Source organism: Humulus lupulus, chromosome 4, assembly GCF_963169125.1.
Source record: "Humulus lupulus chromosome 4, drHumLupu1.1, whole genome shotgun sequence".
In the NCBI taxonomy this organism is placed as follows: Eukaryota; Viridiplantae; Streptophyta; class Magnoliopsida; order Rosales; family Cannabaceae; genus Humulus; species Humulus lupulus.
Window position 1 is genome coordinate 219,381,224 of NC_084796.1, and position 15,857 is coordinate 219,397,080.

The 15,857-nt window shown below is 33.5% G+C and overlaps 1 protein-coding gene across 4 annotated transcripts; it reads left to right on the forward strand.

Moving 5' to 3' along the window:
* Positions 1 to 209: 209 nt before the first annotated feature.
* LOC133831218 (DNA polymerase epsilon catalytic subunit A-like) lies at positions 210 to 4,149 on the forward strand. 4 transcript variants are annotated; one of them, XM_062261429.1, is made up of 6 exons: positions 210 to 449; positions 669 to 723; positions 802 to 944; positions 1,109 to 1,557; positions 2,024 to 2,231; positions 3,876 to 4,149. In XM_062261429.1, exons 1-4 carry the CDS (start codon positions 219 to 221, stop codon positions 1,352 to 1,354), a joined length of 675 nt encoding a protein of 224 aa, XP_062117413.1. In that variant the 5' UTR covers positions 210 to 218; the 3' UTR covers positions 1,355 to 1,557; positions 2,024 to 2,231; positions 3,876 to 4,149. The 4 variants fall into 4 exon arrangements, with proteins under 4 accessions (XP_062117413.1, XP_062117414.1, XP_062117412.1 ...); XM_062261430.1 differs by having other exon boundaries at positions 3,893 to 4,149; XM_062261428.1 differs by having other exon boundaries at positions 2,133 to 2,231; positions 3,876 to 4,148.
* Positions 4,150 to 15,857: the final 11,708 nt, after the last annotated feature.

A 15,857-nucleotide genomic window follows, 5' to 3' on the forward strand; every position in this document is an offset into this window, starting at 1 on the left:
GTTTCTAAATTTTTCATATTATTAAATTTTGTATTTATAATAATTTTTATATCAACACTTAAATTTATTATTCTTTAACCTATTTATAAAATTAATTATATTATTCTTGAATAGTCTAAATTATATGAATATATAGTCTAAATTATATGAATATATATAAGTGGCAAAATTTTGGAGCCAAATGAAATAAGGGGCGGCAATTGAAATAATAGGAGGCAATGAAATACATATTTCCTTTTTTTATTCTCTCTAAAGTAACCTATCTCATTCCCTCAACCTCTTCTCTTAGCCTCACCCTCTCTCTTCTCGTCTTTTTATCTCCCTCACAGATACCTCTCAGATTTCTTTCCAAGTATTCTCTTGCAGGTGGCTGGCGTAGGAGTCTCGACGGGGATAGCGACGGCGACGGCGACGGAGTCTCGACGGAGATAGCGACGGCGACGGCTGGCGTAGGAGTCTTGCACACCCTTGGACTTTATTTTGTAGTTAACATGTTCTGAAGTTTTAGATTTGTTTTCTACAATGAACTCTTAAGATTCTCTTTCTAATTTTGATACATTTTATTTTATCTTTTCTGCTTTACACGCTACAGATTGTTACAAGCCTCACCTCTTATTATTGCGTGATTGCTAAACTAAAATTTTGTGTAATGTTTTTAATTTGAGTAGGGAACACCTATGAGAGAGCGTGCTGTTTATGTTGCAATATTTGAAACAGATGCTGGTAAAGTTTCTGGTATCCTTCTGATTTATCCTTTTGTGCTTCTATCTCCACTAAATTAAGCATGTTTGAAATTTTCAGAAATAATGAAATTTTATGTGCGGAAGTGGTGCAAGATATCATCGGATGTTGGAATTCGATCCATCATTGACAGGTCATATTACAAGCAGTGGCTTAGCTCGTCAATTCAGAAAATTGTCACTATTCCAGCTGCAATGCAAAAGGTTTCATTACTTGTGGATGTCTATTTGCTGGAAGAAATCAATACTTTCTTTGCTTTTATCTCTATCCTTTTTTTTATCCCAGTTTTTATGAATGTATCTTATCTGTACTTGCCCAATTATCCTTGTATTATATTTAATATCCTGAGGAACAATTACTTCTTTAGGTTGCAAATCATGTCCCTAGAGTGGTTCATCCTGATTGGCTGCATAAGAAGGTTCGTGAGAAGGATGATAAATTTCGACAGCAAAAGCTAGCTGATGTCTTCAATTCATTTAAGAAGGATGAATTGTTAAAAAGGAAGGATGAAACTGTAGGAATTAGTAATGTGATTGAGGAAGAGGTTGTTGGAGATCTTGAAGACTTCCAAAGAAATAAGAGTTCCGTGAAGGGACCTAGACCAGTAGTTTGATGTTATGAAGTTAATAACAAGAATAATTCAGTTGAGAATGTAGCACAAGAATGTCCACATCAAGCTGATGATAATGAAAATGAGCAGCAAGTACAAGATTCCTCCACTTCTGAGATTATTGACAGAGATGTGGACTACCAAGGATGGCTTGAAATGAAGAAGAGAAAGTGGAAAGATAGTCTGAACAAGAGGAAGAGGCAAAGGTACATGTTTGAAACCTTTAAATAAAATTCAAAATTTTTACCCTGGCTAAATGTTACTCTCAATAGAAATATCAATTTACAGGTATTTAATCTAGATAGGTTCAAGGTACTGCTGGTGCAAAGCATATGGGTAGGTAGTAAAAATTAACAACTATTTGTGCATTGATTGATGTAGAACAGTAGAAACAAGAATATAGAGTAGAAGAATAGGTAGAAAAGAACAATAAAAAATGAAGGATTGTAGAGAGAGAACTTAGAGAAGAAATCTCAAAGATTTTATAACTCAATAAACTGAAAATAGCTAAGCTTATTAGGCAAATAACAAATTCTAAGGTAACAAGAAATTAATTTTAGGAACTTAAAATATAATAAAATTCTATTGTCTCAAAATAGGATAAAACCTAATGATAATTCTAGAACGGTAGTTAAGTGAACTTTCACTATAGAGTTTCAAATATTGCAACAGGAACAGCTTAATTTCAAACATGCTTAATTTAGTGGAGATAGAAGCACAAAAGGATAAATCAGAAGGATACCAGAAACTTTACCAGCATCTGTTTCAAATATTGCAACAGGTCCTTATCTAAAACCTCTGTCCACTTTCTTATCTCATCTTTGAAGTAGCAGCTGACCCCACCACTACGCCATGACAGTTCCAATGTGCATCATCTGAGGTGAGCTCTCTTTTACATCAATAAAACTCTTTGGATTGAATGATTGATATTGTAGACTTGTGCTTTGAGCATTTTGCTCTGTCTGAATGCTTGATTTGAAAACTTATGTGTTGGTTTTATGTATTGTGTGTGTGTATATATATATATATTTTTGCATAAAGGAATCCTCCAATAATTCATGTTTTGTCTTTTCTTTGGTTAAAATACTTTCATTTTTTCCTTCCTCATTTCATTTTCAAGTGTTCTTCTTTTTATATTTATTTTTTTATTGTTAAATCTTCTAATTGTATTATATACCGTTGATATTTTGCTTCTTATATTTCTATCCATGATATTTGCTTTTGCTCTTAATTTGATTTTCATGACTTTTGAGATTTTTGTGATATTATGCCAAGTTATGCATTCTTAGACTTAGTTTGAGACAATATGAAATAATTTGGTTATTGCATTTTTATGACTATTTTATACAATAAAATAAATTATAAATTAGTCACACTGAAACAAAAGCTTAAAGTTTATGCTAACAAACTAAGAATTGGTATTATGTTTCATATTGATATTAAGAAAAGGCTCGAATTTGGTTTAATTTTGTTGCAGTTATCTTAGATCGATCTCATATAGTTTCTTACTATTCTGTGTTTATCTTCTTTGTTCCATTTAAAGTTTGTTAGTTGGAATTTTGAGTTTAATTATTGTGAGATTTATACAAGTTTGAATATGACTTGTCAATTTGTTTCAGTATTATTTATGATATATTTTGAAAAGCTTGTTATTATGTTGTTGGGAAATATCTTTGTTTGTATCTATTTGAAGAGTTTTTCTAATAATAAACAATGTGTATATAAACATGTTTTGAATCTGATTTTTAGCTTGTTGGTTGGTGTTATGAGGATAAGTGTAAGATATTTGTGTGTCTGGTCTATTTTTTAATCGCTTTGGAGTATGATTTATGATCTATTTTGAAGATTTATGTGTTTTTTTAGATATTTTGCCAATGATATTTGAATAATAAGTATGATTAGTTTATGCTGGCGATTATGAGACTTGGTGTGCTCGTGTGAATATATGTTGCTAACCAAGTGTTGTAAATGCCCATAAAAATTCATATTACTTTTTTTTTTCTAAAATCCTTATGATGATTAAATTTGAGGATATTTTATTAATTAAATTTTGTAACACCCTTGGCCTCTAGCTCTCTCCATTTATTGAGCCAATCTGTTTATTCAGCCATCGCCATTGCTCAATCCAAAGCTGCTTGTCATCTGTTATGAGGCTTTGAGTTGTATTTTCCTATTTTGTTTTTGTCTAAGGTCATAGACTGGTTTGTCTTAGTTCATGATCTTGTTTGTTTAGTATGTTTTTGATATGTTCTTTGATTTTATTGTGCGATTAAATTTAATTGTGGTGGCTTTAAGAGTTAATTTCAAATTTGTGGCTTTATGAGTTTTGGATTGTTGGCTTGGTGGCTTTGATGTAACTTTTATGATTTATGTTGATTAAATCCCTGATAATTTGAAGGGTTTATGCTTTGTTTGAGGTAATTTTTTATAATATGTATCTATCTTTTTTTGTTGCTCTGGTTTGTTGTATTTAGTTCTTTAGTGTTTCATATCACCATATTTTTATATTCTGATTTATTTTTAGGCAATCTGTTGTGGTAGGTGTCATTGTTACTTTGACCCCACCTCCGGCCATTGTCGGTGTCCACTTCCCAAAGTCATCATCGACATTCACAATAAGTTCAGTCAGAGAAAAGGAGGCTCTCATGCAATGATCCCAAAGTGAAGAATAAGAAGAATGTCAAGAAAAATGACATTATTGAGTTTTCAATGACCTAAAAATAATGTATAGATATTTTTATTATGAAATGTGCTTCTTGATAAGCAATGAATATTGTATAATATATGTTTGTTTATTTTTTATTAAAGTTAAATAATTTATTTGATTAATAATGTTAAATATTTTTCAAATTAATTACTTTTATTTATTATTTATATTAAATAAAATTTATATATAATTAAAATTACCTACATAGAAATATTATATTTACTCACAAATAAATAAGTGTAGGTAAAAATAAGTATATTACAATATGTCACGTGGACCAATCATTTAGTGCCACATAATCGATAAAAAGGGGATGAGTAACACAATCATTTGAATTTCCTGTAGCACGTGGATAAATTATTGTCTGACACGTGGAGTAACCACAAGATGCCAAGTGGAGGTTTTGATGTATGCCACGTAGGATGCCACGTCATCAGACACATAAACTATGGAAACCATGTCAGCAGACATGTAGGATGCCACATCATCAAACACGTAATCTGCTGACTCATCAATTGATTTATAACTTAGTGGGGTCCACTGATTCTTTTACCTACCAGTATTAATAAGTGTAGGTAAAGACTCTTTCCCCACTAACCTTTACCTACCAATCTCTACCAATTCAATATTGGTAGGTAAACTATATTACCCACCATTAGACTAGTTTTACCTACACTTACAATTGGTAGGTAAAGACCTCATTTTCTTGTAGTGTAAATACTTACATTGGCGGTTAGATTCGGAGCTTGAGCGTGTGTATCAAGGAGAATTTCATGAAAAATGGACCGTTTCTCTGATACCAACTGTAACGACCCAACTATCTATGAAACTTAGATCATTAAACCTACTAAACATAAACTCAACTTTGAAATGAACACACATAAGAAAATTCATAACTTTATTGAAAACCTTAAAGAAACAATATTTGTAACACATAAATGAGCTCATTGTTTTAAAATAAAACATAACTTTAAATAAAATTGTTTACAAAGCTACATGCGGAAAAAAAAACATAAAAACATAATTTTAAAGAAACTAAAAAAAAAACGTTGTCCTCGAATCGACACGCAGCCCATCCACTCCATTCACCTCCATACACACACCAAGCTTCCAAGAATCCTTCCGCTTCTGCATCTATTTTCCTGCATCACACTAAAAGAAAAGGAGTGAGCCTAATGCCCAGCAAGGAAAAACTACTAATCAACATAAACATACACATAAAATCATATCACAACATATCATAACCTATACTAAAAACATATCATAACATATACTATATAAGACTATACTAATAATGGCCATTATGACATGTGATAAGCCATCTACGTCCCCTGTCTAATATTTGAGGTAGGTTAGATCACATGTAGTGTATGATAACCCATCTACGTCCCCTGTCTAATATTTGAGGTAGGGCAAATCATAACATAACATATAAAAACATAAACTTATCATAACATATTAAACATAACATAACATATAAACATACAAGATCTAGCCTATTTTCCTTACCAAAATACCGGGATGATGAGAACAAGGCCAGGATTTTGGAACACTCCTAAAAACCATTAATAGAGATGTGAGTTTTCTAAAAGAAAGAGATGAAGAGGAATGAACTAAACCATCGAGAAGATACTTACCAACAAGAAATCTCAAGTTCGAAGAACTTAGATGCCTAACCAAGAATAGAGAAGATTGGGTTAGGAATTGAGTAGAGAAAAACTATAAGAACTAATGAAACAATACAGAAAAGGAACTAAGAATAGGAATACCTTTGAAATTGATATGACCGAACTACACCTCGAAACCGAAATATTACTCTATGAACCTTACTTCCCAAGTGTCTAATAAGCTTAGAATGACAAAGCTTATAATCCCCAACCCAAGTGTTTACACTCTCACAATAACCTAGCAACTTGCACCCTCTCAACTTAGCTTGATGAATGAATGAAAAAAAAAATGCTTGGTGCTAGTTCCTATTTATAGAGTTCTAGGAATAAAAATCTTCTAATTATAATTCAAATTCAAATTTAAATTTAAATTTAAAATATAATCTTAAGGAATAAAAATCTTCTGATTATAATCCAAATTTAAATTTAAATTAGAATGCTAAGGAATAAAAATTTTCAAATCTCGTAACTTTAAACTAATCTACAGTAAAATTAACATATCGGGAGCTGTAGAACTCCGATTTAAAATATCTTTATACCATTAGAAAGCTAATTAAATTATCTACAACTTTGTAGAAATACTATTTTTCGAAATTCATAACTTAACTGGGTCAAAAATAGGTTGGAAGTTACAGTACCCTAAAGTTACGAAAAAAAAAGATCTATTTAATTATCTAAATAACCTAGTCCACAAATAAATAAAATTGTGAGTCTAAATATCTGAATATCTAAATAAATATCATGCTCCTAACAGATTTTGATGAAGACTAAGTCTTATATTTCCCTTATTTTATCATTTAAATAATAATTCCTTAATAACAATGCATATGACAAGTGTCATATTCTTATTGGCTTTATCTAAACCTTAGGTTATAATAATCATCATATTAATAACCAGCAATATTAACCAAACCTTATGTTAAAATTAATATTCTTAAACTATAGGTTAAACTTATAAAATCCATAACTATTGCTAGGAGTTTCCAACTAAATCCCGGCTTGAACCAAAATCCACAGTAATAACAATACTATAACTACTACTAGCTATTACTATTACTACTAGTGTCTAACTAGCTAAGTAAAGTTCTTGGACTCTACATTCATCCATGGAGAGGAAGGGTCTACACTATTCTCAGCCATGGGGTCGGAGAAGAGAGAGGCAGGGTTCAGAGAAGAGAGCAAAGAAAGGGAGGGCTCGAGACAGGGCTCGGAGAAGAGAGAAGAGAGAGGGAGTGCTTAGAGAAGAGAGGTGACTGAGTGTTTGGAAGAATGGAGATGAGTAGAGAGATAAGTTAGGTTTAGGGTTATAAGTATATAATTATATTAAGTAATAAATTTATTTATGTTTTTATTATATTATATATGTATTTATAAAATGTGTAATTTATAAAATAAGTATATATATATGGTCACACACTAGGATAATGTTGTACACATCATCATTAATTTTAATAAAATTTTAAAAATTAAAATAAATTTGGAGGGAAATATAAGCCAAAAGCTGAAAATTTTCTCTCCAATATATATGTAGGTAAAATTCTTTACCTACCAATTTTATTGGTAGCGAAAAATAAATCTGATATAGTTTATATATTTTGCAATATTTACCTACGAATAGTTTGTACCATTAAATATTGGTAGGTAAAACTCATCTTTACCCACAAATAAATATAAGTAGGTAAGAAATTGGTAGGTAAATGTCAGATTTCTTGTAGTGTTTCCGGATCAGCTTGTAGGCCACCATGGTGGCATTATTCACTACCATCTGAAATTCTTTCTCCTTGGCGGAAATACGAGCAAAACTCTCATATTGACCTCCGCGGGTCTATAACCGCCATGTTCTCTTATATATAGTTGCACAAGGTAACAACTTGATCAGAATATGTTTAAACTTGGTTGAGAAGGAATTCAAATATAAAGTTCAAGGAGCTGAGAAACTTACGAGGGTGGTTGAAATATCGATGGGTGCAGTTCTTGAACCCGTTTGACATAAAGAATTGATTCTCGTAGTCATTTGGGTGGCTGGGGAAGTGAATGATGGAGGTCGTACTGAGGAATATGGTCAGGTAGTACAAGCCATCACCTCGTCCCTTTGATTCTTGATTGGCTTTGAGGCAAAAGAAGTACATGATATCGGCAGGGATGGGAACCTCCCACTCATGCTTCAAAAATAGATACTTTATCCCCGCCAAAAGTTGGTACGAATTTGAGGGGAGTTGGAATGGGGCCAGCTTGACGTAGTTTACAAAATCTATGAAGTACTAGTTCAAGGGAAGAAAGGCACCTACTTTCAGGTGCTCGTCACTCCAAGCCCTGAAGTCATCCTGAAGCGGAGTGCAGCTTCGCTCTCCCTTTAGCGGAGGGCGGGGAACAAGACCCTCGGACCCCAACTAGATCCCGTGACTCAGTAAAATTTCATTCACTTTGCCCTAAGTTTTTATCTGGGATCGATGTGCTCTGCCTCAAAGAAGGTGTTTGGATCAACCACGATATCTATATCCACTACTAGGCCGAAGTGGGGAATATGGGTTTCAGACGCAATTCGCTTACCCTTATTCTTACTTTGGGAAGAAGAGATCGCTACTGACTTCTTCTGATTGCCCATAATTTAGCTTGCCTGGCGACAAAGCGACTTGTTAGAGGCGACCAAAGATAAACCCTTCTATGATGATAAAGGTAAGGCAACTTGAGGATTTTGATTCAATCTATTCAACCTAGTATATAAATATATATATACGAGCTAAGATTACCCTTAGCACCAACATGTGTGTACACACGCGGTCAGTGACCACGCGTTGTATCCTCCGGAAACACCTGACACTTTGGGATCTACGTGTCAGACCCAATACCTTTTTGGAAAGTGGCTTGATGCAAAACTACTCGAGAAACCGTAACCCTTAAGCTACCCAGAACTGAGCCTAAAAATCATCAAATCCTTATATTCACATACTTAGACGATCCTCTTTCAAACCCATAAAATCACCCGTTTATTTTTATACATTATTTTTATACAAAAACCCATACTAAATTGAAACGGAGTTGAAGTAAGAAAATATACTGGAAAATTTCATAAAACGTATTGAAAAATAAGAAGATGAAATTTAAACTGGGTATAAAGATGCTTACAGTTTGGTTTTTCGGATTAGGAAATGATGGCAGCACCGAAGGTAATAGCCTAAAAGCTTCTGGAAAATGAGAGAACGCAGAGAGTTCTAAAATTATTTTGAGAGAACAAATGGAATTTTTTTTAATGCAAAGGTGGTAAGGTTCAGGTCTGGTTCTCCTATTTATACGTAAACTTCGGGAGTCGATCTAGGCCACACAATTAGATCAGATTGAGATCCAATGGTGTTGGGTTAAATAAACCAAGCGGCGACAAAGAGTTCACAAGATAGTTGTCACAATATTCAAAACTCGAACAGGCGTCTATTATAGACCGACACGTGTCTCGCACTTGAGTGAGTGGGTAGACACGTTTTCACATAACATCAGTCTAAAATCCCCTCCTGTGTGTGTTAGAAGTGACGTCAGGCACGAGCAGGAGCTTATGGGGCAAATGTTGTACCCCAAAATAATTACAAGTTGAATTACTCAGCATGGGGTACATCTGACAGAAAAGCATATGAAGAAAGTGTACAGATAGAACATCTAGCTAACTTTGGAGTGAGTAACTCGAGTTAAACTTAAGAGCTTATGACAACCAAATAGTCTCTAGATTCCCTCATGCGCCAACAACTTAGTTTGAGATACGTGATGGCTAGATCGCCTTCTCGAAACTCTGAACTTGACCCGTGTCAGGTTAGGATGGTTCGTCGACATCCAACTCAAAGGAAGTGTTCATCTCGCGGAAGCCTGGTCATGACACACAGTGAAGGATCCCAAAAGACTCAGAGATTTCTTATAAATTCATTAATGCTTAGATATTATTCTTTATTTATTACCTGATTTTTTGGGGCATAGAATCAATAGGCAATAATGTTAGGGTTTTTATGCCCTAATTAAAACTCAATTTCTGTGTAATCTCATTTTATTATCAATAAAAGAATAGAAATCATTTTTGACTTAATCAATCACTTTGCTCACATGTTTAATATATACTTCTATTAAATCTCGAGCATATAGCTAATCATATTTATAGTGACGTAATCACAATGGAATATAAATATGATCATATTTATCTTTCGGAGCTAATCATATTTATCTTTCCCACTCTTGATTAACCTTTGAAACAATACGTAGCCAGGCCCATTTGTTTCAACCATTTAGAACAGAGAAGAAGAAAAGAAAACATAAAAATGAAGACTAGATCCGTACTTACTATCCCTTGAGCCCTAGGCCTTCTTCTTCCTCCTCTCTTTTCCTTCTTCCTTTCTTTTGAACTCACTCTCTCTCTTTCCCTCTGGGTTTTAGCTATGGCACAAGGAAAAGATGAGCAAAATTCTCTCTAGGGTTCTAAGATTCCATTTATAGTGTACTAGGTTTTCAATAATAAAAAAAAAAAGGTAACCTAATTTCCATTAATTCTTTATTTTCTATAAAAAATAAATCATAAAATCAAATAATACATGTAGTCAACCAATTAAATCATATTGATAGCACACCTACTTCTCCCTCTTTCATTCCTTGGTGCACCACACTAATAAGGAAAATGTATTTTTCGCACCTCTAAGATCTAACAAATTGGGACTCAATTTTTACCGTGATATCTTGTGAATTAGAGTTTGCATCCTTCTACAAAGTTGTATATTATCGAATTAACTTTCCAACAACACAAAGTTTTTCCAAATCGAACATGTACAACTCAAGTTATGGTTGTTTTACTGAAGCTAGGTCTAGAGTAACGGGAATTCAAAAAAATAAAAAGGAAACGATATTCTCTCATGATGACATATCATCTAATTTTGGAAACTCTCTAGTAACTTTCTCTTGGTCTCAAAGGAGACTATATTCATGCATGCATTCTTACTTAACATGCACACACACACATGGCATGCAAACACCAAAAAAAAAACATATCAACCAATTTCACTAATACAATTAATTAAGCCATAAAAAACATTAAATAGATAAATTCATATAAAGTCACACAATTAAATTAAAAATAATTGAAGCAATTAAATAACATAATATAAATAAAAAATCCTAGGTCGCTACAATATACCCCCCTTAAAAAGAATTTCATACCAAATAATTCGGGGTATTTCTCTTTCATGTTGTCCACCAGGTCCCAAGTTGCTTTCCTCGCCGTACTGTTTTTCCACAAGACCTTTACTATTGGGATCTACTTGAACCTCAGCTCCTTGATTCCCTTTTCGATGATTCGCTATGGCTCCTCAACATAACTCAGGTCCCACTTCAGCTCTAACATTTCATAACTTAGCACATGGGAGGGGTCGACCCATGGGAGGGGTCTGACACGTATTTCAGCAACATCTCAAATGGACTTATGTACCTTAGGCTCAAATTTCCTTTCTTACCAAAATGCATAACTCCTTTCATCGTCGAAACCCTCAAAAATACATGTTTGCCTACTGTAAACTCGATGTCGAGTCTCTTCAGATCTACGTAACTTTTCTATCTACTTTGAGCAGTAAGCATCCTCTGACTGATCTTCTCAACTACCTCACTGGCCTCCCAAACTGCTTCCGGGCCTAATATCAACCTATTTCACTAATAGAATTAGTTAAGTAATAAAAATATTAAATAGATAAATTCATATAATGTCGCACAATTAATTTAAAAAGAATTGCAACAATAAAAGAACATAATATAAATAAATAAAATCCTAGGTCGTTACACCTTGGTTACACCATACCAAGTTAAAAGAATACATATTCCCTTGCCCTTTCCACATATGTTATATTCATCATAACATACTCAAAGCATGATATAATCAAATCTCATAAATTTAATGTGAACATGCATCAATTGACATAAGCATGCAATAATCGTATCCCTCATAACATATATGACAAAGAATAGTCATACACATAACACGAAAAATCATAACCATTAGATCACACATACACAACATTTGTGCACTAAAATGCACACGGTCTATTACAGTGATCACTCTTCTTACCTCAAGTTCAGCAACGGCGCATTCACCTCCCTTCAAGTGTATTGTCGAGTCCTGAATCCAAAACATACAACATATATTATTTAGAGACTCATAACTTAACCAAAGGTCATGAATGAAAATTTTCACGTCCTAAGATGCAGTCAACTTTAAATTGTCTTCAGAAAGTCTTATAAATGTCCCCAAGAAGTCAGGGAGGAAGTCCCCAGCGAACCCCACTTGAAACAGCCTTAGAAACCTTAAAAATATGTCTCTGTCGCTGCCAAGAGCGGCAACACTAATATTTGGGCGCTATTTGGACTCATAATTCTGCGGCGTCGGGCGTTGCAAAACTCCTAAATGGCATTGGGGCGCTTATTCGAAACCTACTCGCCGACTCAACTTCGAACAACCATAACTTTCTCAATTTAAAACCATTTGTGATGATTCTTTTTTGGGTTTTTCTTAGAGATCAATTCTTAGAGATCAATATAATACCAAAAATTCGTGAGCAACTTGATGGACCCAAAACAAGTATGTTTTAAATATTTATATCGCAAGTGCACGAATCATTCATATAGAATAGTGATCATGTAAGCAAGGATATCGAACCCAAAGGAGTTGTCTAAAATAAAAAAGAAAACTATTTTAAATCAAAATTAATAAATTCTAACCTAGCTCCAAAGATTGATGAGAATTTGTGACAATAAAATCAAATAAGAGACAATAATAAAGAAATTTAAGAAAATAAATAAAAATAAATTAATAGTAGAAATCAAGATGGTAAAAGAAGATTATTAAGGCATTAGAATCCACAATATATAAGTTCAATAATATTTATAAGTACATTGATTCCCAAGTTTTAGTGATAGTTAAAATAAATCAAACTATCATTTTCCAAATAGATTTATAATTTTAAGCACAAATTACTTCTAAAAAGATAGGATTTTTCTTCATTTTTCAAAAAGTATAATTTCAAAGTATTTAATGTGAATCAACCTAATGAAACAACAAAAAATCAAATAACATTATTTATAAGGCAAAACATAATATTTTTGTTCTAAGCATTGGATGTGTACAATTTAATGACACATCTTACACAAATAATATAATGTTTTTACACTAATGAAGAACAAAGTGTAAATATGTTCTAAAAATCAAAGATACAAGATATTTAAGATGAAAGAAAATATTTGAAGAAGAAAATCCATAAACTTTATTGCACAAAATGGGAAATCAACATACTAAATAAACACTATCTAGTTACATATTGTTTCATCATCACCTTAATAATCTTAAAAAGATTAGAAACTCATAACTAGAATAGAAAATACAAACAAAAAAATTACAAATATAACTTAGGAAAATTTGGAGGAAAACCCCCAAATTGTTCCTCTAAAAATACATAGAAAAATAACCAAAAAGAAGAAGAAGATGAAGAGAATATAGAGGTTTTGAAATGTGGTAAGTGTGTAGTGTAAACTCTCCCAAAAATAAGCACTATCAAATCCCTTATGTATAGCAAAAAAAAAAATTGTATTAAAATAATCAAGTTAAATTAATTAAATTAATAATAATATAGCAAATAGGGGTAAATTGTAGGGTGTAATGATGATTTTTGGGTAAAAATGGAAATTTTAAGCAAAGGGGACAAGGGGACAAATGAGCTTTTGTTGGGCTCAAAAATGGGAAAAGAAGCTTGGTGGCAGACCTAGGGGAGCTGTTGGACTGTGTTGGGTCGAAGGTTGCAGGTGGAGGCCTCAGGTTGGGCCGAGTGGGTAGCAGGAGTTGTGGGGTACGACTGGTAGCTCAAGCATCAAATGGGCTGTGTGGCTTCAGGAGGTGGGTCGTGTGACTTCAGCTGGGCAGGAGGCCTGAGTGGGCCTGGGAGCTGAGGAGGCGTGTGGGCCTGGAAGTTTGGGCTTCGGCTGGTGGACTGGGGTGGCTTTTGTGTTGGGTCGAAGGGTGCTGAAGGAGGGGAGTTGGCCCATTGGGCAGCTGAAGGCTTCAGCTGGAGGCAGGTGGCTGTTGGGTGCATCAGGCGTGGAGAGAAGCTAAAGGTGGGCTGGTGGTGGTCAGGCCTAGAGCGTTGGGCTTGGGGGCGTTGGTGGCATGGGTTGATGCTGAAGGAAGATTGGGCCGAAGGGGCTGGTTGATTGGGCCAAATTGAAGGGGCAAGCCCACGGCTTGTCTTATGGCATTTTTAAAAATGTCATATTTCCTTTCTTTCTTTTCCTTACTTTTCAAAGTCCAAAAATTCCATAAATTCCCTACAAAATAAATATAAAATAAATCGTAATAAAATATTTCCAACTATAAAACAAATCAAGTTAATTCTTTAAAAATATTAATTATAACTTAATTTATATTTAACATTTAAGCTTAATAGTACAATATTTTTTTACCTTAAATTAAACAAAAATAATTCAAATTATTAACTACAACATTTTACAACAAAATAACTATAAAAACACACAAAAATATATAAAATCTAAATAAACCCAATAAATTCAAAATTACTTTAAAGCTTAATAAATTAATTAAAAACTCAAGAATTAAGCAACAATTAGCACATACAAAGTGGTTAAATCACTCTATTTTGTAGAGTTATCACACCCCCTAATTCCATAACTCTAGCAATCTCTTACAACAAAACTTCTTATTCCCTAAGCTATGAACATATATTACAAAACCAGACCTTATATCTTAATTATTTGTTTTCCTGACGTGATTCTAACCATTATTAAACAATATAATAGTCTCTAACTTTTATATAAAATCAATCATCCCAACCTATCACACTTCCTTATCAAAATTACCACTAACACAACCCAAAGCTTCAAGAACAAAAAAAAAAACTTTAAAAGTATGAAAAGTTCTTACCAAGATAATGTGCAACAACCTAAGCCTTACAAATCTTCTCCCAAAGTATCATAAATGAGCCTCCACATGAGCTCCTAGTTATCCATACATATATGAAGAGATCCTCATTTTTCTTCTTCCTTAGATCTTGAACCCTAGTTTAGAGAGAGAGAGAGAGAGAGAGAGAGAGAGAGTTCTCTCCTTTGATCATGTGTAGAGGTGTAACGACCCAAAATTACTATTAGGGCTTAAGGGCCTTGATTAGTGTGCCAGGAGCGCATAACTGGATTATGTGTGATTTAAATTATTAAATGCATGATTATGTGATAAGCATGCTTATATGATTATTTTGATATATGAGATGGATGATTATGAGTACTAGTATGCATGTAAGCCCTGATTAGATTATACAGACATATTCGTAATTTTGGCCCGTTGAAGGCATAAACATGATTATTTGTGATAAATTATTGAGACCACATTATTATGTGGATATATTTGTAGCTTGTGACTCGAGGCGATCCTAGTTAGCGGTTTAGCGAAAAAGTCATGGTGGAAATTTATACCCGGCTCGAGGTGAGCCTGGGGGTATTTCTGGGAATCTGGGAAATATATTGGAGACTATTTGACATTGAGGAATATAATTGGTGATTAGTTAGGTGTCGGGATGTAAGTGGTAATTTTTAGGGACACTCGAGGAATTAGCGGGAATTGGGAACAATGACCAAAATGCCCTTAGAATGTTTAAAGACTTAGGTTTTAATGGGAGGGGAAAATGGTCTTTTGGGTGGTTAAAAGAGGATAAGTGTTGTTCTATTTTTAGCTTTAGTGGAAGTTGTAGAAAATAGTAAAAACAGAAGGAGGGAAAGAAAGAAGAAAAACAGGGACTCTTTCTCTCTCACGGTTTCCTCTCCTTTCACCATTTCTTGAGGATTTTTGAAGCTGTAATTCAGAGGAGGCTTAGGCTAGGGCTTGGCACTTGGGTTCTTGGTGAAGCTAGGAGGTTCAGCTGGAGTGAATGTTCAATTAAGGTAAGGTTTCTAGCATTGTAGAGTCCCAGAATATTTACTTAACTAGCTAGATAGTAGTAGTAGCAGTTAGTATTAGTTTGTAGTATGTTAGATTCCGTAGATTTTGGTTCAAGTCGGGACTTAGTTGGAAACTCATAGCAATAGTTATGAATTTTATAAGTTTAACCTATAGTTTAAGAAT

Coding starts and splice junctions, on each gene's coding strand:
- LOC133831218 (XM_062261429.1), top strand. CDS start 219: ATGAAATACATATTTCCTTTTTTTATTCTCTCTAAAGTAACCTATCTC. Junction 450..668: donor TAGCGACGGCGACGGCTGGC/GTAGGAGTCTTG, acceptor TAATTTGAGTAG/GGAACACCTATGAGAGAGCG. Junction 724..801: donor AATATTTGAAACAGATGCTG/GTAAAGTTTCTG, acceptor TGAAATTTTCAG/AAATAATGAAATTTTATGTG.